Source organism: Sarcophilus harrisii, chromosome 3 (assembly GCF_902635505.1).
Source record: "Sarcophilus harrisii chromosome 3, mSarHar1.11, whole genome shotgun sequence".
NCBI lineage: Eukaryota > Metazoa > Chordata > Mammalia > Dasyuromorphia > Dasyuridae > Sarcophilus > Sarcophilus harrisii.
The window spans coordinates 450,797,467-450,823,971 of record NC_045428.1 but is presented as its reverse complement, the minus strand read 5'-3'; the positions used below and the strand labels follow the sequence as shown (position 1 = coordinate 450,823,971).

At 38.0% G+C, this 26,505-nt stretch overlaps 1 protein-coding gene across 3 annotated transcripts in view; it reads right to left on the bottom strand.

The window, feature by feature from the left end:
* Positions 1-2,606: 2,606 nt before the first annotated feature.
* OPCML (opioid binding protein/cell adhesion molecule like) overlaps positions 2,607-26,505 on the bottom strand; it is a 1,459,533-nt gene continuing 1,435,634 nt past the window's right edge. For 2 of the 3 annotated variants that reach the window (XM_031963694.1, XM_023499560.2), the window contains 3 exons: positions 24,994-25,145; positions 23,577-23,603; positions 2,607-8,238 (listed from right to left, as the gene is read on the bottom strand). In XM_031963694.1, coding sequence (XP_031819554.1) covers positions 8,138-8,238; positions 23,577-23,603; positions 24,994-25,145 — 280 coding nt within the window. In that variant the 3' untranslated portion in view covers positions 2,607-8,137. The remainder of the gene's footprint in view (positions 8,239-23,576; positions 23,604-24,993; positions 25,146-26,505) is intronic. The other variant, XM_003764418.3, reaches the window with a different exon arrangement.

Here is a 26,505-nt window from a genome sequence, read left to right as displayed (position 1 = left end):
CCTTCTATATCATTTTCTATGTTTGCATGTGAATGTGTGTGTATTTTTTTCCCTTTTTTGTATAAAGTGTTTATACAATTAAGAATACAGTCTTAAGCTGAATGTCATTTTTTCCCCCATGCTGTCTTTACTAGTGATGTCTTTTGTAATTATTGAATCTGAGATTTGAAAGGGATCCTATATGTGTGGTCAAACCTCTAAAAGTATTCATTCTCTGATTACCTTCTACAATATCCCATCCCAACCCTTGGTTTCTCAATTTTCATTTAAACAACTCAAGCAAATGGGAATTCTCTGCTTCTTAAGATAGCTCATTCACATTTAAAACAGCTTTAATTCTTAGGAAGTTCTTTATCACAAAAATTTCTGTTTTCCTGTACCTTTTGGACATGAGTCCTATTTCTAGCTTTCAGAGCAGAATCCCTTTTCATATGACAACCCTTCACATATTTTGAGAAAGTGATAGCCTGAACGTTCTCTTCCTCAGGCTAAGCAGTCCCAGTTCCTACAACATATTTCCAAATGCTCTGGTTTCTGTTCCTTGCAGAGGCATGGCAGAGAGTTAAAACATCAACATCTGCTCATCTGGGTGTTTCCCAACCACCCCTGCTTTCCCAACCTCCTTCCACTTTAATACATCTTGATAGGAAGAGGTACACCAATCATACATCTCTGGAGGCATTTCTCTCTGTGTATGTTTTTAATAGTATGTATTTTGTGGAAAGATAACAAAAATGCATCTGATGATTCCTCCATCATTTAACTGCTGTGCTTAAGAATAACTAGATAAAGCCTCCCTCGCTAAATGGAGAGATAACAGCAAAAGATTTTCATTACATTGAAGTGTGTTGGTAAATAGGTATGTCTGCCAAAGGTTAGCTTGAGGATGCTAGGTAGATGGATTGACAGATGGGGAATGGCTAGATGGTTTAAATAAATAGATGGGGGATAGTTGCATTAGGGAAGTGGATGAGTGGATAGATGGAATAAGGGGGAGATAAATGGGGAAATAATATGTGAATGGCTAGGTGAGTGGTTAGCTGATGGAGGAATAAATTGGTACACAGATGATTGATAGTACTCTGAGTGCCTAGATGGAGTAAGAGAAGGATAAATGCCCACCCTAGCAGGAGAATAGATGGAAGGGGGAAAGTTATGATATAAGTGGGAAAAGAGGAGAGTTGGATGTGAGCAGAAAGAAGCTGATGAAAGGGCAGAAGAAAAGAGGGAGAAGAATAAATGATTACTAAAGCTATTGGTTGGCTAGGAAAATTGGTAATCAGCTACATTTGTATGTCACCCATTCAAAATAAATCAGGTATTCTGGAAACTACAATCATCTACCTATACATTATATTTTTGACACTTATTTTCAAAGCATATTGGCCTATTCTTTTTTATTTGGATACTATCACTGATAGCAGAAACTAAAAGCACAGGGAAGATCATGGTCAAGCCCAGAAGCCAAAGGCAGAGCTGAGACCAGAACCAACTTCTCACTCCTCACAGGATTTACTATCAAATTATAAAGAATTTATGAAAAGAAGTTGGATGATTTTTAACTCAGCTTCCAAAATATAGGCCACATTTGTACCAATAGGTTCTGATTTAGAGTCAATCTTAATGAAAATCCAGGGGTTTAAAAAAAGCAATAGAAATATATTGTAGAATGTCAGAGCAAGACAGAACTTTATAGATTGCCTAGTACAGTTCCATTATTTTAGAGATGAGGAAAGTAAAAGACAAAATAAGTTAAATGACTCAGCCAAGATCATATAACTAACTAGTAACAGAGTAAAAGGAATATATTGGTCTAAAGATAATTGAGAAACTAGGTGATGAAGGGAAAATGTGGGAACAGATGAATAGGAAAGAGTTGTGGTGGTGGGGGGGGGGGTGTAAAGCTGAGTGAAGCTAGAAAGATGATGATATGGTAATAAGGGACTAGAGGAAATGGAAAGCTTTCCTGATTCTTAGTCTAGTGGCTTCTTCATATTCTGCACTGTCTTAAAAATGTTTCCATAACACAGAGGCTGAAGAAAAATTAGTCGTCAGCATATAATTCTATTTGAATCAATCCACGAGATATTTACCATCTCTTGCCATATTTACAACATCATAGTAGTCTTTGATTCAGTGGCTGCAAGCATCAGGAATCAAACAGAGCAAAGCATCAATGCTGAGCAGCCTCCTTACAGTTTTGTGAAAATTCTCTCGTATATGACCTGATTTTTTTTTTCCATTTGTTTGTGCCAATGTCAAACCCCTTAGGTCTGGAGGTCCATGTCATATAAGGATGGTAAACCACATAGTTGGTATGTTCCTCATGAGTAAATTGAAAGAAGTTTGAATAGACCAGCTTCAGGAAGATATTGATTTTATCCACATTGATCTACTTATCACATGTGTGCAAAGGTGGGGGTAGGTCGAGATGGGGAGACATGAAAATATTTGATGCAATTTTTAGATCATTGGAAATATAGATTGGTAATTACATCCTGGCTCACAGGATCCAGAGTGTCAATATATATGAGAAGATGTACATGTTCCACTATGCTTGCCAACCCCAACATTCAACAAAGCCTAATAAACAGCCCCCCAAAAGGTACAAATTTCTTTGAACTTTATTGATACACTGCACAATCACAACCATCTCTTATTCATCCTGAATTAGAAAAGGTTACAACTACAATGTAACATGCACAAAAATTCAGGTAGTATATTCACCCTTAATACAATTATTGACCAAAAAATGACTTCATTGTTTTTTGAAATAAAAAAAAAACAGAAAAATTAAAATAAAAAATAAACTAAATCAAAATAACCCTAAAAGGCTGACAAAGTTATATTCTTGTTTCTGTTTGATAAATTTTTAAAGCATTTGAACATAGATTTGTTTTTAAGGATAATTGTGAGAATGTGCACACCCATATTCTGACAGCTAGAACTGCACCATTGATAAGTCATAGAGAACTTTGTTAAAACCTAAAGAAGGACTCAGTACTGAACAGATACATTTTCATACACCCACACATTCCTCACAACTGCACTTGACATGTCACAAAATTTTTTGAATGATTAAAAATGCTCCCCATGAGTGATACAATGGGCAGCGATTCCTATTTCAGCATGATCATTTTTATCACCATTGTCATCAACTCTACTTCTGCTAAATAATGTTGACAGTGGCTCAAGAGAACTCTAAGGGGGTCATAAGTCTACCTTCTTCTCCTAGGGCTATTGACAGCCATCTGAACAATGCTGGAGCTCAATAAAGAGAAGCCCTTTAAACAGAAGTCCTTTTAAAAAGCCCCAAAAGAATTGAGCATAGTCAACTATTACTTTGGGGATGGAAACAATTGTGTCTGATTAAGTCCACTTCACTTTACTTGAGATTCTAGATATTTTGCACCTGAAAGCCATCCTGAACTGCTTCAATATCTTTTTTGCCCCATCTTTTAATTGCAAATGTAATTCTTTCTCCCTTCATTTACTTCTCTTCTTTTCAGCAAGCAATGTGGGAAATGAGACTGGCTTTTTTTCTTTTTTGCTCATTTGTTTGTTTTTAGTGATCATTAAGACTTCTTATCATGTGGTCTATGTCAGAAAACATTGCCTTATAAACCACATACCTATGAAGTTTTCCAGCTTTTCCTCCAATTTGTGTGTCTTGGAAGAAAGGCTGGAGGAAAGGCAGCAGTAAATGGCAGACAGGTTGGGTGGGAGGTGAGTGGCTTATGGTCAATGAAACTGGAATGGTCCCAGGACAAAGAGCTATGCAAAGAACAAAAACAAAGGAAGGGAAAATGTATTTCACCAAAAAGCAAAACTTATAGCTGCTTCCTCTGATTATATATAAAGATATGGAGATTCATTTTTGTTTGGCTGGTTTCAGCTATTTAAAAGCCAGTTTCTCCCTGGTGACAGCTCAGTATCAAATTGGGGAAGATGCTTTTCCCCACCCTCAACCACTCCTCCCCCTCCTTCCTGTGATAATGTTGGCAAGGGCCACACAACAGCTGCAGAAGAGAAGACATTTCAGCTGGGAGTATCACTCCTTTCTTTTATATTTTGTATATAAAGACTCTTGATGCAGTGACAATTCTGTGCTCCCCAGGGGGTTAGCTGGATTCCTTGGTGTTCTCTGCTCTTCTCCAGTTAGGAATTTCTTCTGACCTCAGGTGTAGTAGGCTAACCTCCTTTAGATGGAGAACAAGATGACTGGACAGGTCCTGAAACGGGCCTTTCTATTTCTGATTTGCATCTACTTTGCCTAGAGTCCTGGAGCATGCTTCTCACCCACAGTTCAATGCTGGTCAGCTCCTGAGACGAAACTATCCCCCAAGCCGAGGAGAGCTGTCCTCCAAGGTGGGCCTGGGCTGGACTGCAGGGGAAGAGACTTAGGCATCTTTCAGGTACTAAAGTCTGTCATTTCCCTTTGTTTAGATGAACTAACAAATCAGAGCAATAATGCCCAATACTCTAAGCTTAAAATATGTGCATGTTTCTAGGACACCCCTCCCCCCAAAAAAAGAAAACCCAGAAAAAGAAAACACATTTAGACTTGCAGATGACTGTATCAGGCACTTGACATTAAACTACAGAAGAACAAGCTTGGCATTAGCCTTACCACGAGCACTTTCATTGACATTACTTTGGTGGAAGTGTTAAACTTTGCTTTGGGAAAGGGGAATGAGAGCTTCTTAGATTCATTGCTAAATTCCACTTGGCCTTATCTGCATTATTTGTTGCTTTTGTCTCCTAGTTGGCAAAATGGGAAGGGGCTACTAGCTGGTCAAAAACTTGCATTAGTATCAATCTGCAAACCCTTGCTCTTCCATTTGCAAACTTGGGCCAAGTCTGCCCAAAAAGGCTTAACGATTCTCCCTGCAGAACCAAAAGCCACACGGAAGCAGTAAAATGCTCTATTAATGAAAAAAAAAAATGACAAGCAGAGCACTTATCTTCGATGTCTTATCTTTTGAAATTTCTATTGTCTAAAAGTGTCATCACCACCAAAATTAAATTAACAAAGCAGAAAACCATGAAAGATCTCCTAGAAGAAACTTCATTGTCCTTCCCAGTGGTCCATCTCACCAGCCTCCCATACCTCTTCTCCTATGGATGATGGTGATTAAAAAAAAAAAAAAGTCAGAACAGTGTTGCTGTGTTTCCTGACTTTCTGTACCCCCCACTCCCCAGTGCCTGGGATGGGAAGGAGAAAGTGAGTGCTTACTGTGGGTCTATGTTTTGGCTAGTAATATCACTAGGAAGTGGAAATCAGGTGATGGATTTTTTTTTCAGCCACAGCAATTCATAAGACTACCCACCAAGGAATGGATGGGATATGATTCACATTATTGGAAGGAGAATTCACAAAGATAATATTACAGATCTTTAATTTAAGTGTAGCAAGAGGGCAGGCCATCAAGTGGTAAAAGGGAGAAGGCATGGAAATAATTGTAGAATCACATTTCTGGTAATGCTTTAAGTACTCCCTCATTGAGGACTAGGGAATCCTTCTTTTAGAAGGAAAGATGAAAGTCCAATAGAAAGCACGCAGCTTGGACATTCAGGAATTTTGCTAACCAGGACAACATCTCTCATCTTGTCCTACTCCCAATATACATGCTTTGCTCCTGAGCAATGCCTCTAGTTTATCAATATGGCACTCGGATATTCTGCATAGGACATGTCTTACTGTGACCTTACTTATTCAGGAGTCTGTATCAAGCAATTGAAATGCTTATGACTGACCTTCAGTTCTAACCTCATACCTGCTCACTAGATTGTTCCTGGGAATTTAGAACAGATAGAGAAATGTTGGCAACTCTCATGGGTTCCTGGAATCTGTCTCCTGGCAGTTGTCTTTTTCTTGTTATTTGAGAGGACTAAAATTCCATTCACAGCAATTGACCTTCACTAGAGTGCCAAAAGCACCTAAGGAGGTGGAAGGTACATGGATGGATTTTCTCACTTTGTGTATCATGTCCAGGAGCTGAGACAGACAAAACTAAAGAGGCAGCTTGTGATGGTGGGGAAAGGAGAATAAATATTCAACATTAAGAGCATTTGACGTATGCTTTTGGAGCAGCCCATTTCCCCCCCCCCCCCAGTTAGGGTGCTGGAGTTATACTGCACACCAGGTCAGCATACCAATCATGGCAATTTGCATGTCCCCTTTGGTGGTACCCTAAATATGTAAGGAGAGATTTAATCCAGGGTCATTTTTATTGCAATCCTTTTTGGTCCACTGGCACAGAGGATGGCCAATTCCTGATTGCCCCAGGAGATGCCCCAAGAAAGTACAAACTTGAAAGTTCTTCTTGCCTAGCTACAATATAGAAAAAAGGAAGATGGTGCTAGACTTCCTCAAAGCCACTGGAGGGATAAGTCCCATGAAAAGAGGAAACATGTCTGACACATATTTTCCCCCTCTGTTTACAGTGTTGGGTTAATCAAGTGCTTGGAAATGAAGTCAGTCGCTCAAGTGCCCTCTGCTCAGAAGAGCTTCCGAGACAAATACAAGCGCTGTCAACACACCAGCCCTATAATTGGACTCTATCAGCTTTTAACTGGATAGTTTTCAAACAGGCCAAACCCAGACTAAAGCAGATTGGAGACCCTCACTGAGGTGCTGAATCTCAGTCTGGTTGAATAATATGCTCACATAGCAGGAAACCAGTGCTTTGTATATATAGGTTTTTTTTTTTCTTTTGATGGGGAATATAAATGCCCTGGATTTAGTCAAATAAGATCATAATGTTTGCTTCCTTGAAAGACAGAAAAGCACATGTATTTCTGATTTCTGGCATCTTGGTCATTCAAATCCCAAAGGAAAACATCATGCTAGTTAGTTAAGGTACACATGGGACTCATCTGTGTCTAGAGAAGAGAATGCTTTAGTGGATAGTAAGTAATGGATTCCTAATAGAACTCATGAATTATCATAACCTACTTTTGGTGAATGGGACACCATAATTCTCAAATCTCCATGTGATTGGATATTGCTTATCTTTCTGGTTAATCTGAGAAAAATCGGCTTTCATGCGTAAGGTTGATATGTAATTGGGAAAACACAAATTTTTTAGGAGAGGTTGATTTGAGAAAGAAATGAGGAGAAAGATAGATACTAGGTGATTAGAGATTATTATAGTGATAGATGAGTAAGAGTAGAGAGGGAGAGACTTGGAGAGAAATGTAGATAATTACAATGATAAATTGATAAATAGAGTAAATAGATTGTTAGAGAGAAAGACAGGTGGGTAGATAATTGGATGGATGGATAGACCAGACAAGTTGAGTAGATGGATAGTCATAGGATTGCTCTGATTGATAGCTAGATAAGATCCAATGAATCAGCCACTATTTATCCTTTTTCTTTTTCTTTTTTTTTTAAATCGACCAGCCAAGAATTTTTAAAAAAAGAAACTCAGTCCCCCAACCTCTTCTCTTCCCATCCACTCAGCTCCAGTTTCCCATACTCTGGAGAATTTTTTCTTTCTTTTATCAGATGTGCTTCCACTTTAAGTGGGTTTCACAACCCCCTTGGCCCCACACCTCTATATGCTGCAGGTATTTGAGGTGATGGGTAGAGTACAGTGCCAAGAGGAGGTGGTAGAATAATATATATATGTGTGTGTGTGTATGTGTATATATATTAAAAATCCACCCTGATGGGAGAGACAAACCCAATGTCATCAGACACATAACATGGAGTCATTTGTACAGCATAACAAAAAGGCTGATTTGTTAGCTTAAGAGACATAGACACTAGGATTCTCTGATGTAATTCTTTTTGTGCACTATTTCATGAACCAAGGTGCATCTCTGGGGCATTTATGGGTTCAACTGAAACAGACTTTTTGCCAAAACAGAAGTTATGGGGAAGACAATGAGGAGAGGGGCAGAAGAGAAGGTAGGGCTAAGGGAGAAGAAACAAATTCAATCTTTGAACACACCCATGATTGATTATCCTACACATTGCAGAACCCTTCCCACCCCCTCCCCCCATCCCCACTCATTCAAGCTGAAAAACAAAAACAAAACAAAACTGGTTTGCCCTCCGCAGTGTAGAAGAGTAAAGTCTGTGGTATGGAGAAGCCAGGCGTCGCTCAGAGGACCCTAGGATTTCTCATCAAAACTTGATGAAGAAGTGGACAAAGAGGGTCCCCGATAGCCAGAGGCATGCCAGTGCTCTGGAGGCAGAGTTTACCCCATCAATGACTGCTCCAGGCCCTGTGGGAGGGGAAAAAAGAGAAATAGTTGTAATTCAGGAGGAAATGAGAAAGCTGGCCACCTCTGTCATTCCAAGCTAAAAATCTTTGCATGCTCCTCCCCAACAGACTTCCCTTCACCAGGACCTGCTCTCCCAGTAAACCTTGACCCAGGGGGTTGTATTTATACCTCCATCTCCCAAATGAAATGACTCCAAAGTCCAAACTGATTTGGCCGCTGAACCCCCATCTCAAGGATGCATCTTGGAACGGGCTGATGGGATGACTTGGAGTTGGTATGTCAGATTAATAAGGATAAAGAAGGCATGGAGCATGACTGTGAGGGGAACTTCTTGGTATTAAATATGATCCTTAATTGTATGTTTGGCATCCAAGCAAAAATGAAAATGCATTAAAAAGTGTGATAGGGGAGTAGTGAAATCTCAGTGCATCAGGAGAGAGTCTGAGGGAGCAGGGTTCAATGGAAAGTGACAAGGTAACTAAAATGTATGGGAGGCAAAGACACACTGCCATGAAAAACTAAGGCTTGGCCACATCACTCTCTGGCAAGGGTTGCTCAATTCTGGTTCAGAAACATAGCAGATTATGCTATGGCAGTGCAGCTAGTGGCAAAGGGGATAGAGTGCCAGGCTGGAGTCAGGAAGGCCTGAATTCAAATCTAGCCTCAGATGCTTACAGGTGTGTGACCCTGGAAAGTCACTTAAATCTATTTGTATCAGTTTCTTCACGTATCAAATGAGTCAAAAATGGCAAAGCACTCCAGGATCTTTGCCAAGAAAACCCTAAATGGGATCACAACAAGGCAGACACAGGTGAAGCAATTGAACAACAACTTCTGTAGCAGGAAATGATGAATCAATTGCCTCGTTCAAGATTTCCAAAGGCTAGATTTCTTATGGTCTTCAGTGGTATGTCTGAAGGAGGACCAACAAAATCATAATCCAAACTACCACAAGACACTCTTTTCCCTGGGAATATAACTGCACGGAGCAGAAACCTTTTGGTAACATTACTCAGAAAAAGGAAAAATAGGATTGAGGTTCCAGAGAGAAGTTAATTTGATTTCTTTCAGTTTTGTGCAAAGATAGTTGATCTCTTTCCCAAATATATTCCCATTTCTTCATGGGATCTTGTGCTACCCCAGTCAGTGCCTTCCTGGAAATATCTAAGACAATGCTGGTCTATTCTGGTCACATGCACTTTCCAGAATAAGTTTGTTTCCCTATGAAACCATCTAGGACAATGTGGTTTCATACTTACTGACAAATGGAATGGATACTGGCATTATGCACAAGGAACTCATGGCTACTGTGATACCAGACCAATTTTTCTTCCTCCAAATTCCAGAGTTTCAATATGGATATTCTTTTCTTTTTCTGGGGTGTAGTATTGATGATTGCATCACTTACAAGAAGGTCCTACTTCCCTAACAATTTGGACATTCACATAGAATACCCAATTGATGGCTCATGTATAGCTCCATATTTGTGGATGGCTCAGTATTTTGGCTCTTCTATTCCAAGCCCAACCAATAGAAATTTATTAAGCACTTACCATGTACTATGTTAGGTGCTGTGCTATTAAATGAATGAGTTATATTAAATAGAGTTATGTATAACTAGCCTAGATCAGTATATTCAACAAAACAGTTTGGTTTTAGAGAGTTAGCTAGATGGTGCAGTGGAAAGAGCACTAGATCTGGAGTTGAGATGATCTGAATTCAAATGCAGTCTTAGACACTTACTAGCTGGGTGATCATGATCAAATCGTTTAACTTTGTATGCCTCTGTTTCCTCATCTGCAAAAAGTATATGATAATAGCATTTATATCCCATGATTCTTGTGAGAATCAAATGAGATATTTGTAAAATGTATAGCACAGTGCCTGGCACATAATAGATACTTAATAAATGCTTGTTTTCCTCCTTCTTTCCAACTTAGACCCTAGGGATATATACTATAAAAATAATATCATTGTGCTATATTTGATTAATAATAACATAAACTGATAATAGTATGTATAAAATAGTTCAAAGTTTGCAAATATTATTTGCACATAATAACAATTTCAAGTTGGGGAAGAAATTCAGAATACAAAATCCATCAAGACTCAGGTTAAATGGTCCCTTCTTCAACAAGTCATCCTTGATCTTTCTAGCCATAAGTGATTTATTCTTCCTATACCCATTCAAGCTTGTTTTGCCTGATTTACAGAATTTAACTATATTCTACTTTTCGTTATTGTGTGTATATAATGAACATAAATACAAAACATATAGAGATGTATAAATGTACATCTGTATGCATGTATGTATACATACATGTACATAGTAAGACTTAGCAATTCCTTTACTTTTTAAGAGATATTATTATAAGAATGGGTCCATAGGCTTCATCAGACTGCCAAGAGTGATCATGACACAAACATTTTTAAGGATTTCTGTATTATAGATAATTTTATACATTTTTATTTCCTCTACTAGATGATAAATTCCCTGCAGACAAAATATAGCTTACTTATTTTCTTACATAACTAAAACAGTGACAAATCTATTGGGTATTAAATAACCTTTTACTCAGTAAACAAATGAGGTAGCCAAATACAACCCTTAGTTCTTGTGATTGCCATAATACATGAGTCTCCACTTTACTGAGTGACACCGGATTATTAGCTACCCATTTGACTCCATCTTGTAGTCTGTGATGGTCTTTTAATTTTAAGAACACTGCACGTAGAGTCAGGAGAATGAGATCTGCTTCTGGGCCCAGTAGCCTTGTAATGGATACCCTTACTTCCTTTCTCACTGTTCTCATAGCTTCATAATCAGGATCACAGATTTGGAGCTCAAAAAAGCCTTAGAGTTATTAACATGCTGACTGTGATCCTTGATATTTTGGGGATAATTTTATTTCAATATAATTGGTTTTCTTTATAATCTAATGTATTTTATTTTATGTATTTATAAATATTATTCTGGGAAAGAGTCATTAAGCTTTCCTAGATTGATAAGAGTCTAGGACACAAAGAGGATTAAGCACCCCAGATGTATTCCAACTTTTGATCTTTATTACAGATAAGGAAAGTGAGGTCCCAAGAACTGACATGACTCACTCTCAAGGGTACACATGTAGAAAGTTAAAGAACTAAGATTTGAAACCAGATTGTCTAATTCCATTGCCAGAACACTTTCTACTGGATCTCACAGAAGGCTGACTTCTAAATAGCTGCTAAATTGATATTCTTTACCCACAGTCTGATGATCTCCTTTTCCTACTCAATAAATTTCATTGGCTCCCCAGGAGATACAAATACAAAGTCCTCATTCTAGCAATTAAAGTCCTTTACAACGCAGATTCTGTTTATCTTTCCAGAAGTCTCATATTTGTCATCATTCATTCTCCACTCTAGCCAAATTGGCTTACTTGCCCCATCCATATGACATTTTATTTCTCCTCTGTGAATGTGCACAGGGTTAGAATACTTGTACTTCCTGGTACTTGGAATAATTAAAAGTCAGAAGACTCACTTCGGGTGCAAAACAGTATAGCTGTTCCTACTTTTATTAACTCATCAGTCGGATGTAATCTCCTTGAAGGTAGGAATTACCTATTTTTCATTTTTTGTATGCCAACACCCAGCACACTACCTTGCTCTTAGTACTTGCTTAAAATGTTTCATGAACTGAATAGGATTCATGTTCTCCAAGGTTTAAGTTTTTGACATGTCGGATGAAGGTTTGGACTCTAAGGTCCCTTCAGTTCTAAGAATCTGGTTATATTAATAGAATGCTTTTAATACATGCTAAAAGTGACAGCTGGGAGGGTGGCCATCAGGGTCAGCGCTCTCTTACAACAAGGATTTTTGCCAGGCTGTGTGCAATTAGCCTCTTTTTTGAAAGAGCTGTGGGGGAACCACTATTTTTGAAACCCTTTTACTCACTTTTTTGATTCCACTGCCTAATGCAGCTAAAGCTTACTTATTCTTTAGCAAGTGCAAATAAGACAGGAAATTTGGCAAATGGATAAGATAATAAGACTTCAGTCAAGAATCTCTGGGTTATTTCCACCTAAGTCATTTATGAATATAGTTATATAAGTATGGGCCAATCAGGCCCTCTCTGAGCTTGGGGGAACTTTCTAAAGCTTAACTACTAGGATGTAAGTTAGTGGAAAACATCCAGGAAAATAATGCCCATAAAATATTATTAAGTAGTCTTGTAACTGAGGATTATGGGATCATAAGTCTAGCCCTAGAAGGGACCTCAGAGATCAACTAGTTCAACTATTTCACTGTATCATTGTGAGAGTGGCCAGCTACTAAGTAAATAGCAGAGTTAGTTCATTCAAGGATTGAATTTAAGCCAAAATGATTAAGATCAAGGGCAACCAGATGGTGCAGTGTATAGAGTACTGGGCCTAGAGTCAGGAAGAATCCTCTCCCTCAGTTCAAATCTGGACTAAGACACTACTTATGTGACCCTATATAACTCATTTAACCCCATAAGGCTTCGGTTTCTTCATTTATAAAATTAATTGGAGAAGGAAATAGCATAATTTCCTTCAAATTCCTATTTCCCTGAAATAGACTTCAGTCTCTTTGCCAAGAAAATCCTAAATGGTATCGCAAAGAGTTAGACATGACTGAACAAGTAAGATCGAAACTAGCACAATTTTGCTAAAACCTTTGAAAAATAAGTTCGCATTTATATAGTGTCTTTTTGGGGAAGGGATCAGGAGGAACTAGGAGGTTCAGACTTATCATTTTTTTGGAGTCAGGTACTCCCTTTACCAAAATAGATTATTAAGGGCCATGCAATTTACACTTTAGAGCAGAGGTGTCAAACAGAAGACTGCAACACTTCTTAGTAGGACTTGAACTACATTATAATGTTACTGTAATATATTTTAACAACAACAACCAAAAAAACCCCAAAACGATAGAATATAACAAATGATCTTCTAAATCAATGTGCCAGAAGCAGGGCTCTTTGTGAAAGTTTAATTGCTTTTTCCATTTGAATTTGATTTAGGAAGTCCCCTGACATATTGAAAGACTTGTACAAGGTTAAACAGCCAATATATGTAAGAACTAGAACTTAGTTCTAGGTCTTCTTGACTTTCTAAATAATATACTACAAATACTTCATAACAAATCTGGGAGGCAGAAAATTTAAATAATGCTCTTTGTATTCTTCAGATGAAGAAACTGAGATTGAACTGTCTTGCTTTTGCTCACAGGGTTAGTATATATTAAAGCCAAGTTTGGTATACAGATCTCCTGACACTACAGGCATTCCTTTTTGCCATATATCAGAAGCTCCCACATCACAGTCAGCCTTGATAGGATGGCTCAATGGGAAGCTTCCAGTGGACAATTATTAAAAATTTCAGAAATCTAAACTGAATGAGAACAATGCTTTTGCACTTACAGGGGCAATCAGCTAAAATGGACAGTTCTCAAAGAAACATAAGGTGTCATCACGGCAGGTCTGCCTAAGTAGTTGTGTGATTTGGCCAAATCACTTGGACCTCAGTTTCCCGATTTGTGAGATGAGGGCACTCATGCTTTCTTGAGTTCCTTCTGCCTCTGGCATTCTCAGATTCTCTCTCTAAAGTGGAATTTTGAAAGACAAAAGCTGCCAGCAAAGCTCCCTGCAGTTTGATTTGTTAATTGTAACTTTACAATAACCCTAATTTGTTTAGAAAATGAAAAAGAAAGGATTCTGTCTGTCTTTGCCTGTCTCTGTCTATCTCTGTGTCTCCATTTCTGTTTATTTCTCTATTTCTGTCTCTCTGTCTCTCTCTCTTTCTGTTTATAAGCTTAAAAAGCACAACATTTATCCAAGTACGTACAAGAACAAAGCACCTGTTTAAAGTAGCATTGCTGGCCTCTATTAAAAAAAAAAAAAAAAGTTAAGGAAGGAGCAGCATTAATGTCAACTACCTGAGATCTGGGATGACAATATTTTTAGATTCATCATATATGGAATAACATATTTTATGTGTTATACATATTATACACACATATGTATAGGGCAGCTGGATAATGCAGTAGATAGAGCACTGGGTTTGGAATCAGGAAGACTCATCTTAATAAATTCAAATCCAGGTTCTTACTAGCTGTGTGATCCCAGGCAAGTCACTTAACTATATTTTCATTATTTCCCTCATCTGTAAAATGACCTAGAAAAGGAGAAATGGTAAACTATTCCAGTATTTTGCCCAAGAAAATCCTAAATGAGGTCAAGAATCGAGCATGACAGAAAAATAATTGAACAAATTATATACATACCTATATACATACATGTGTATATGTACATACATATTATATATTCATATATATATCTATATCTATATAGGTATATATAAATCTTCAGAACAATTGGGTGAAAGAGTTAGCATTATTATTTCCATTCTACAGATGAAGAAATTGAGGCTAAGGAAGTTGATGATTTGTGTAGCTCATAAGTGTCTGAAAGGATTTAGTCTTTTTGTTATCTTCCCAACTACAATTCCAGCACTCTATCTACGGTGCCACATTTCTGCTTCAATAAGATTGGTGACTCAGTTGCTTTTAATCTGAGGGGTATAGTAGCCAGACATTTTAAAAACTGTACTACAGAATTCAGCATTCCAGAATGGAACATTTCTAGCTTTCAGGACCTTTCTATCAAGTGGACCTGGCTAAGGGATAAGTATATAGGTAGAGACTAAAATAAAAGGATAAGTATACCATGGTGTAGCCAACAATATACTTAACATAGTTGGAGTGGTCCTGGAAAGGCCCCCTTACTCCTGTTCCCTTATTCATAGATGTCTGAGACTTGTAAGTTAAAAGATGAAGAGTGGCAATTATATTACCCAGCCAAGGACAGACCCCTGGGATATTCCTTTTAGAGACTTGTCTCCAAGGTGACATGGACCAATAAATGACTGATCTTTGGATGTAGCAATACAGTTCTGAAATCATCTAATCAGTCAGTCAATAAGAATTTATTAAGTGCTAACTGTGGACCAAGAACTGTGCACCCTATCTAACTATAATCTAGCTCCCACACCTACTTTGAATGCCTAAGCTACATATTCCTCATATTTTCATTTGTGCTACTATAATAGGAGGGCGTTGTATTTTTGAAGGAAGGATGTGTAGTGGATAGTATGATACATTTGGAATCAAAGGACTTGGGATCAAATTTTGGCTCTCTTTGTCTCAATTTCCTTACCTGTAAAATGAAGTGTTTGGACACATTTCCAGCTCTAAATCTATGATCATGTATCCCAACCCCTGACTGAAGTGAGAATTTAAAAGTTTAAAAAAAATTTTAAAAACCCTTTTTAATCTATGGAATCAAGGTGTGAGATTTGGAGATTAAATAAAAACTTTCCCAGAAGTTCCTGAGTTATTTAAAGACAATCCTGAAACAACTCCTAAAAACAAGCATGGCTATGCATCCAATACAAAGACCAGCTGGTCCGTCTGGCGCCAGGTCAGACTTGACACTAGACACTGAAAAACCTTTCTTGGGAAATCCCATCTCTTTTAGAAAGCATATTCTGATCATCCAACTCTTCGACCAAGATCAGGCAAGTGCCTCGCTTAGGGAATCTTTCTACATGCCTGGTTAACACTGATTCAAGTGAATTAGAATGGCTGTTACACACATCAGCCTTAATTAAATATCTTTCAGGTAAAAATTGAAAGTGAGGACACTGATTCATACTCTTTCCCCAGTTCTCATCCCTCCCTCCTTATCTTTTTCCAATGCCAGAAATAAATCCCATCCTTTGCTGAATCTGTTCTGTGCTAGAAGCTGACAATCTTGAGAAGCAAAAGATCAAATGATTATGAGAAGCCATGGGATTGACTATGAAAGACTAAAGATAACCTGAAAGACAAAGAGATTAAGAAGATTAAATCACTCTTTAGCATCAAAAAGGGGAGGAGATGATAGGACAGAAATGACCACAGGACAGAGAATATCCCAAGATGGCATCAAATTACCAATCAATTTTTAAGGTCAGTTCATATTAGACAGAAGGAGAATTCTTCAGCTAAATGATGAACCTTCATTCTGTAGATGATGAGATAGAAAAAGAATCATGCCCAGGAGTATTTTTGAGGAAAGTGCTTTGTACATTTTTCAGCATTAGAAAAATTTGATTTGAATCTATAGGTAGATTAAACTGAATTAAAATACTAGGTCTTTTAAAATCTGATTTTAAAAGTTTAATTTTTAAAAATAAATTTATTATTTAAAATCAGACTGGGTAACTATGACTAATAAGTATAGAATGGAACTTCTTCATGGCTGATGAAATATGGCCCATGTCATCTATCCTTTTTAGGGTAACTGTGTGGAGTAGAAATACCACTGGGCTTTCTCTAAGTCTCAGACATGAAACATTTCTTCTGTCTGAACTCAAATTTCTCTAACTTTTCATTCGAAAAATGAGGGAAAAAGTTGGATTTCTAAGAGTCATTAGGAAAAATGTACTTGGCAAACACTAAACAATATAAGTTATTCTTTGATGCAAGATAGCAGAAGGGGAAAGATAGTTGACAACATGATAAGACCTGGACTACTATCTCAGTGCTGAATCTTTTTAGCTCTGGTCAAATCATCTTTCTTCTCTGAGCTACAACTTTCCTGAGTCCAAAATAGGAAGAATAATACTCATACACATAGAAAAAGAGTGTGGCATTATGGATAAAGAGTTGACCTTTTTATCAAGAAGATTAAAGTACTATTTCTGACACATATTGGCTGTGTATAACTATATTTAATTCTCAGGGTTTCAGGCACTAGTAGAGGAAATCCCTCCTGTAGAATCCCTATTTGAGAAAGTCACAGGAATTGTTTAATACTCAAAACAAACAAGTATACAATAGCAAAAACAACAAAAGAAAACTCTCGACTACTTCCCTCTGTGACTTCAGAAAGCAGCTGTGAAATAGCAAGAAAAGCACTGTATTTGGTGACATTCTAATATAGTCTAAGTCTATATATATATATATATATATTATATCTTATTTGAATTATATTCCCCAAAGGATTATTTTTGATGAAAGTGTTTTGTACACTTTTTTCAGTATTAGGTAAATTTGAATTAAATCTATAGATTAGATAAACTGAATTAAATAAAATGTTAGGTCTTTTAAAGCCTGAATTTAGATGAGGTTTAAAAAAAAATCAGACTAGGCAACTATGATATCTATAGAATGAAACTTCAAACTTTAGGTGTAGCTATCCTAAATTCAACAATTTACTAATATATTCAAGGGATAACTGATGAGTCTTTTGAGAAGCAGGTATTAACCAAATAAAAAAGCTAGCATGAATTTTAGGAAACAAAGTAAACTCAGGGATGATATCCTGCCATTTATGATATTAAAACCTTATGTACCTTGCAAGAGGTAAATAAAGTAAAATGTGTAACAAATGCTTTTCCTCCATGCTACTTTGGAAATATGGTATATTTCCTTTGCAACAATAGGCTGTCTGTGACAGAGATTGCAAAGGACTGGTTAAGTCAGAGAGGCAAGGCCTGCAATAGCCTGAGAAAGTCTAACTTATGATATAAGAGAAAACTCAATGAACTGTCATTTCAAAAAAAAAAATGAGAGGAATTTCTTCAGGAAATTTCTAGGTAGTCTGTAAGTACAGATGTGAACTGTCTGACCTTCCTAATGAGGAACCAAAAGGATAATGATGTTCTTAATGATTAAAAAAGAGGAGCAAAGAAATCTAATTAGACAACATGTGTATGGTACTTGTTGGTGGAACATAAACCTATTTTCTGCAGTGCCAGCTGATGAAGGCGAATCATTCCCCTTCAAAAGGAACTTTCTCTCTATTGTTCTTAATTACAGCAGAAACATGGTTCTGTGTTGTATTACAAGCAAGCCTGGCCAGGCTTTGTAGTGCAATTAGTATTTCTGTATGAAGAAGCAAAAAAAATAAGAAAAGAAAAAAGACGCCATCTTTGTTTGTATTCTTTAATTTTCTCCAGTTGGTTCATTCCACAAAGAAGAAAGCTTAAGAAGTGGGCATCAAAAGTTAATTTGAATCTGTTGGCTCATCACAAGCTTGAAAGAAACAAGACTTTAGTCTTTGCCTTCCCATAAGCTCTTGTGTCTATGCTGACATCAGCATGCCCTCCCTCCCTTCCCAAGTGCCATGTGTAAGTGTTGGAACTCTAAATGCCTAGACTAATAACCAGATGTCAATGATTCAGAGAGGGGAGGGTGGGAAGAGGGGACAACAAGGAAACTCATCAGAAATGAAATGTGAAATGTCTGCATATTTTTTCTAATATGTTGACTTTTTGCAGGTTGGGGAAAATACAAGTAATTACACTGCTTCCATCAGCCAAAAGCAATGGTATTTCTCTCTGACTCATTCCCTCCCACCTGGACCTAAATTGTGAATTTTTTTTTTTAAACACCACACACGTTATCAGCAGGAAATGGACAAATACATGCAGCCTTTGATGGGATGCTTCTGCAGGAAAGAAATCTTATGATGAGCTTCTTCCTAAATTATGAACTGGAAAGTTTGATGTCTTCTCAATTATTTGGAAGAATTGAGACCCAAAAAATTGATTATATTTTGGGCCTGATGAAGGCTGAAGTGCTGAGGAAAAGATCAGAGAAATAGCACCCCAGGTTGTGGGGGAGGCCCTGAGATCAGAAATCTGATTATCTTCTGGTTTTCTCATGAATAGTGGGCAGGCTCAAATTACAGAAAAGATGGAAGAATAAGGAAGAGTGTTTCCTGGATTATCAATAAATCACCAAAAATTTATTAAATACTTTATCAAGTAAGAGGAAGGACAGTGTAGTAGATAGAGATTGGCTAGGTGATCCTAGACAAGTAACATAACCTTTCATTACTCCAAACAAGACCTTAAGATTGTAGATTATAAAGATGGTGCCAGCCTGCATTAGTAGAGGGAGTTTCCTCACAAAGGAATTGCATAGAGTAATGAAATCACAGGACCCATCCCTAGTGCTATCCTTGCTATGTATCAGAAACTATACTAAACCCTGAATAATAAAAATTGCTTGCATTTGCATAGCATTGTAAGTTTACAAAATTCTTTCTCATAGAGCCGATAGGAACTATGTCTCCATATTATACTAAAAAGGTTCAGAAAGGTTAAGAGACCTGTCACAAGTGGTAGTAAACACATGTTTTCTGATTCCCCTTCAAAATTTTAAAGTAGTAAGTGGACATTTAAGTCATTTAATTAGACATACTCACTTTATGGATGAGGAAACTAAGGCTCAGAGAAACTTAAGTGAAATCCAATATTGGAACATGGCAACCTTATCATAGAGGACATGCCAGTGTAGAAAGAATGTTTAAAATCCTCTTGATCAAATTCATCAGTCCCATGGGGCTCCTTGAAGGAATGGAGCCAAGGTATTTATTTAAAAATGTTCTCTGAGTCGGGATTCTTAACCTTATTTGTGTAATGAACCCCTCAGTCAGTCTACTGAAGTTTATGTATCATTTCTCATAATAATATATTTTAAAATATTATAATATTCTAATTATTACATATTAGATTATATATATTATTATTATATAAATTAAACATTTTATTAAAAATATATAAATTAAAAATTTTATAAAAAAACATTAAAAGTACACCTGATCACCAAAGAAACCAATTAGTTGAAATTATCTTTTCACTGTTGTCTCAAAATTCAAATGTCCCAGAGCAAAAAACCATATTTTAACCGAAGCTATTTTAAGAAAACTGAGAGAAATCAAGTAAGTCACTGGTGCTTTCTTGCCTGGGATGTAGGAAGCAGGAGCTCATCTGGGAGTAAGATTAGAGAAGGGTTGACAGTGGGGAAGAGTGGTCTATAGAAACTCTGAACCAGTGAGACTTGGTGTGGAGAGGTTCCTAGACAATGAGCATTCTGGGTATGGAGACAGGAACACAATGGTGAAATACAGTAGAGCCACCTCCCTTCTCTGGCAGCCACGACAGGTAGCAGGAGCAAAAACTGCAGTCATGGCTGCTGTGGGCAGCCTAATACTGCCAGGAAGAGCCTGAATGCCCACTTGCACCAAAGCATACCATTTTCACTTGCAGTTCTAACATTCCGGTGAATTACCCCATTCCTGACACTTAATTCCTTAATGCAACTAATTTATGTCGCTCCAATTTCACAGATAAAATGTGAGAAATCTGTTTTCCTCACTGCCGCCTCTCCTCCTGTTTCCCGGTTTTGTTTGCTTTTTTTCCCTGTGCTTCGCCCCTGCCAGCTCAAGTAATCCCAGCATTTATATGCCTCATTAGGCGCATCCTGCTCTCCACAGTGCCTGATGTAATCAAGTCAAGAAGCCCTCTTCCTTGGCCCTCTCTGGGCAGAGTTGCGAGGCCTTCTTTATGGTAGAGACTGCCACGTAGCTTAGCTGTGACGTAGAGCCGCGGTCATCCAGCTGAGCCAGAGTGGACAAAGACAGGTCAGACAAACTGAAATCTTCCTGCAGAATGACTGGACGTGATGCCGGGGTGCCAGGGTACCAGGTGGGAATTTGAGTTGCCTATTCTGCCTAATAAAATGCAAAAACCTTTTGGAATAGGTTCTTCCAGACAGCCTTGGTGACTGATATAATTTTGCAAGTGAAAGGTTATGGGTTTAGAAAGTCAGTTCCCCTTACCTTATTCTTCCCATGTTTTTCATCTTAGAAACATCCACCTTTAAAGCTATGAGATGAGAAGAAATTCCTCTGATATCTGAAGTGGATTCAGAGTAGGAAATAATAGGATAGGTGAGGAGCCAAGGGGGAACCAAATCTCCCTTAATTTTAGTATCTTGATTTGTAAAATGGTATAATAATACCTTTAGGTTAGAAGTCAATGGATTGGGCAACTGGACTTAGGTATTGTTATTTCAGTTCAGTTTAGTCATTTCAGTCATGTCTGACTCTATGACAACATGTGGAGTTTTCTAGACAAAGAAAGTGAGTAGATTCTCCTTTTCTTCTCCAACTCATTTTTACAGATGAGGAAACTGAGGAAAACAGGGTTAAGTAGCTTGCCTAGGGTCACACAACTAATAAGTGTCTGAGGCCATATTTAAATTTAGGGTTTTTTGATTCCAGGCCTGGCATTCTATCCACAGTGCCACCAAGCTGCCCTCTAAGAGAAAAGGTAGGGAATTTTTGAAATGTACTAGAAATGGATTGATTAATCTCCTGGGCAGAATTAATCACTTTCCCACTACTATCATCTATCCCTAGCTTTATTACTGTTGTTCTAGACATTTCTCAAATCCTACACTTTTCAGACTGTCAGTTCTTCCATAATGATCTAATTTTTCCATCCTACCAGTCTTTTAGCCTATCAAGGAACAATCCTGAAAATAACAGCAATGAACATATTAGTAGGAAGTCAAATACTATGCATTTAGTAAGTGATTTTTTCCTTTTTCCAAATTTTGAGAAGATATTTTATTCCTCTTTATCATTATGAGAAGTAGGAAAGTTACTATTATTTATATTCTCCAAACTAGAAAAGGAGGCACAGAGAATATGATCAGATTGATACTTGCAATATTCAAAAGTTTTCAGTTAAAGAATATGACACCCATTTAATTTGATCCTTACAATATTCTCTCCTCTGATATTGCCTCCATCCTGAGACAGACTCCCATTTCCTTACATCCAGCCTATTGCAGTGGTCTGGCAATTGGTATGCCTGTCACAATTCTCTCCTCACTACTGTCTGTCCTTTACTCAGCTGACAAAGTGATCTTTTTAAAGTACAGATCTGACCATGTCACCCTCTTACTCAAAAAAAATTCCAGCGACTCCCTCTCATCTCTAGGATCAAATATAAAATCCTTTCTTTGGTGTTCAAAGTCCTGCATAACCTTCCCTCCACCCCCAAATATTTTCAGTTTTCTTACACCTTGCAACTCTCCCAACCTTTTCAATTTTCTTATAATTTATGACTCCCTCCTACCCATGTTCTCTGCTACCCAGTGACATTGCTTTTCTTGATGTTTCTTGAACAAGAAACTTCATCTCTCGGTTCCAATAATGTTTATTGGACATCTTCCATGTCTGAAATACTTTTCTTCTTCATCTCTACTTCTTGGATTCCTTGGCTTCCTTCAAATTCCAGTTAAAATCCTACTTTATCCAACAAGCCTTTCTAGATTCCTTTAATTCTAGTGGATTCCCTTTATCGACTATTTCCAATGTCATATACAGATCTACACACACACACACACACACACACATATATATACACATATGTATCTATGTTGACACATAGTAAGTGCTTAATAAATGTTTGTTGACTTTCTAAAAGCATTAACATCAAGTATTAATGTTTCATGCCTCTTGGTATCCTTAGAGATGCTAAATCACTTTCCCAATAAACACAACAAATCAGTATGAAAGCTATGACTTGAATACAGGGCTCTTCACTCCATATCCAGTGTTCTTCCATTAAGTAATTAAAAAAAAATTATCTCAAAGCTGATCAGTGGATCCAACTCAGGTTTCCTAACTTACAACCCAATTCTATTTCTATTTTATCAGGATACCTGGTAGGCGTAAAAACAGGATGACAACTGTGATAGTGGGGCTGAATGGTGAACGTACATGGTTGGTAATGGCACAGAATCCTTGGCTGACCGTGTCTATGCCTGTACCCAATTTCAAAGGAGTGGACGGAAGTGATGGCTACAATCCTGAACCACTCGTTTCTCCCACCTCCCAAACTAGATGCAGGATTCGTTTCTAGACTTGGGTCCAGGGTTCAGCCATGTACTAAAGTACCCAGCCCTGCTTATCTTCTGGGCAGTAACTCCTGTGCTTATTGGAAGAAATCAAATCCTGAATATAGGCCAATTCCAACTGAGCCTTCACTTTGAAAAGGCAGCTTTTTCATAATAAGGCTTTGAACATCTCTGTCTCCAAGGAGAAGCCACACTAGATTTAATGCACTATCTTTGCAGGTCAACACAAGGCATTCATCTGTGTTGGGCTCCCATTTGATCCCCCTCCCTACCCTTTGATTTTGTCTTGTACACAAATAAGAGGGTGGTCACATCACCAGAAATATAACCTACTTGCAATTTATTTTTGAAAGGCAAGTGATAATAATATCTTCAATGTGTGCATGGCAAAATCTCTGCATTTTAAGTGATTGTTTCCATGCTGTACAATCTGAGACCCTTGAAGTCTATCCCTTGGAGAGAGATCAGTGAGGGGGGTGGAGCAGGCAAAGGGGTCTCTGAAGTAGGCTTAGATTCAAAAGCATCAGCACAAAGGCAGGCACATGAAGAAAGGAACATGCTGTACCCACCTGCCACTGCTGATGGTGGGCTTATTTCTAAGACACACACAGCACAATGCACACACAATGCAGAGAGGAAACAAAAGACATAGATCACAAATTTGAGATGGTTGATGGACAAAGTTTAGCTAATGTCAATGCTGACAGCTTGCTCAGGGGTCCAAGGTGAGCATGAGAAGTTGATGTCCTCTTCACTCTATGCATCAGATGCTTCCCTCTTACCATACCTCAGCAGATAAACAAACAAACAAACAAACAAGTTCTATGTGACAGACATATTCCTCACTCTGGGACCTATGGCAAATGAAATGAGAAGCTGAGGGGACATAATCACAAAGGAATGGGCATGAGATGTTTGAGGAAGTAGGAACAGCTGTGATGGGTTTCAGAGAAGGTTTCATGGCTTGGGAGCACAGATCCCTACACATTAGAAAATAGTCCTTTCAGGGAATAATTAGATCTTTGAAAGGGGAGAGAGAATGAAACAACATTCAGATTTCTGCTCTTTTTATTTCAGTGGAGTGAGAATAAAAATGACAGCAGTAAGTTGTCTTAAAAACTGAAAACAAACTCACTAGAAGCATTGAATATTGTGGCCAGAGGGACCACTTCCCTTGACCTCTCCATGGTACTGCATTTGAACTCTCAATCATAATAACTGTCTACATTTCAGCAAGTCAGACACCAATAAGGCTGGCTTAATTTCTTTTCTCCTGTGACAATCAGAGGAATGTTAACAAACTGGGTGCGTGCCCTATAGTGAAAGCAGTTAGACAGGAACCATTTTCCAAAGGAATTGAAGGAACTTATTCATCTTATTAACATCACGGTATCCTGAGGGAGAGTAGGGAAAGGGAAGATTTCATCATTCCTATGCTCTTGGGGCATAGGCCATGCAAAGTATCTTTCTCTGTGTGTGTTTCTCTCTGTTTCTCTCTCTCTCTCTTTCTGTCTCCCTTTCTCCCTCTCTCTGTCTCCATCTCTCTCTCTCTCTTTCTCTCTCTCTCTCTCTCTCTCTCTCTCTCTGTTTCTCTGTCTCTGTCTCTCCCTCTCTCTGTTTCTCTGTCTCTGTCTCCCTCTCTTTGTTTCTCTGTCTCTCTCTGTCTCTCTGTCTCTCTCTGTCTCTATCTCTCTCTCTCTCCGTCCCCCTCCTCTCTCTCTGTCTCTGACTTTCACTCTGTCTTTGTCTCTTTTTCTCTCTTTGTCTCTGTCCTTCTCTCTCTCTCTCTCTCTCTCTCTCTCTCTCTCTCTCTCTCTGTGTGTGTGTGTGTGTGTGTGTCTCTGTCTCTTTCTCTCTGTCTATCTGTCTCTCTGTGTGTGTCTCTCTCTTTTTCTCTCGCTCTTGCTCTGTCTTTGTCTCTTTGTCTCTATCTCTGTCTGTCTCTGTTTCTTTCTCGTCACAGACAAAGACATTTTCTGAACTCACCATACAATGTGATGCTGGCATTTGTATTCCCAAGCTTGTTTGTTGCCACACAAGTGTAGTTCCCATAATCCTTTTCTGAAACATTGAAGAAAGTCAGTGTGGACATGCGACCTTTATTCTCGATTCTTACTCCATCCAGGCCAGTGGCTAACCTGAAATGAGAGGGAGACACTATCTATCTGATTCTGTAAGACATAGTAAGAAATCAGGTAGAAAAATGCTGAGCTAAAGGTGTTTCTATGCCACCTTCAAAATACTCATATGGTTATCCTACCTCAGGGACTTCCTCCTATATAAGGTCCCCTTGTTCCTCCTCTCCATCTCCCTACTTTCAAGCAATCATCATTACCACCATCAGGAGCAAAAAAGGAAAACTAGTCAAAAGTAATCCTGGGATCAAGGATCTAGAATAGGGATACATTTCAGAGGATATTTTCTAATCTCCTTCCACCAGTTGTCAGAACCACCAAAAATGACTTGCTTGTCTAAGCCTGACTCTCCAAACAGCCATTCCATTGTACTCCAAGTGGCCTTTCTGGCCATCCGCAGCTCTACTGAGCATCCTCCATGGTCTGTCCCCTCCTAATCCCACAGAAAGCTGCCTAAACCCTGAGAAAACTTTACCCAAGACCAAATTCCTATGCATGAACCTACCAAAATCATTCTTCAATGATTAGCACACTTCTACCCCAGCAAACTTACTCCATCTCAGTACTTCTGGGCACCCAGTTGCCATTATTCAAATCCTATTCTCTAAACCCTTATTCCCATCTTCCTCAACATTACTCCCTTCCTCAACATTTGACTCTAAATTTACCCAACCTTTCCATTCTGCTCTCTATAAAATCTGTTCTAAAGGTAACAAACTGACTTTCAATCTTAAGCCTTTACCTTTCTCACTCTTTCTATCTTTATTGTACTCATTAAGACCTGCTTCCTCCTGGTGACATTTTCCCAACTATCTTTTCCAGCATTGTTACTCCTTACTCTTTATTGGTATTTCCAGGCACTCCCTCTTCTACCATCACTTAGTAACCTCTCCTCCTTTGAGATTCATTCAATCCATATTTATCCTCAAATCAACATTCTGGTGACTATTTTCTATAAGTCTCCAACACATTCTCCTTCCTTACTAATAATTTCAATTCCTAGATCTACATTTTCCTCTCCTCCCAAACTCTGTTCATGCTAGGGGATTTCATCATGTGTATTTATACTGACTTAAATGTCCTAACTTCTTAATTCCTCAGTTTATTAATTTCCTATAATCCTTTCTATCATCTTACCATAGCTATACACAGAAATAGTCATACTCTTGATCTTACTTACCATCATCTACGTATGTTTCAGATCTAATTGTTTTAATCGGATCTAGTTTTACAAATTTAAATTTTAGTCCATTAACATTCTATTTCTTTCTATGCCTTGCAACTCCAATCTTTTCTCATCATCCAAAGTGAAGTTTCTAAACCTTCTATCCCTCAGTTCTTTCCTTAACCATCACTTCTGCCC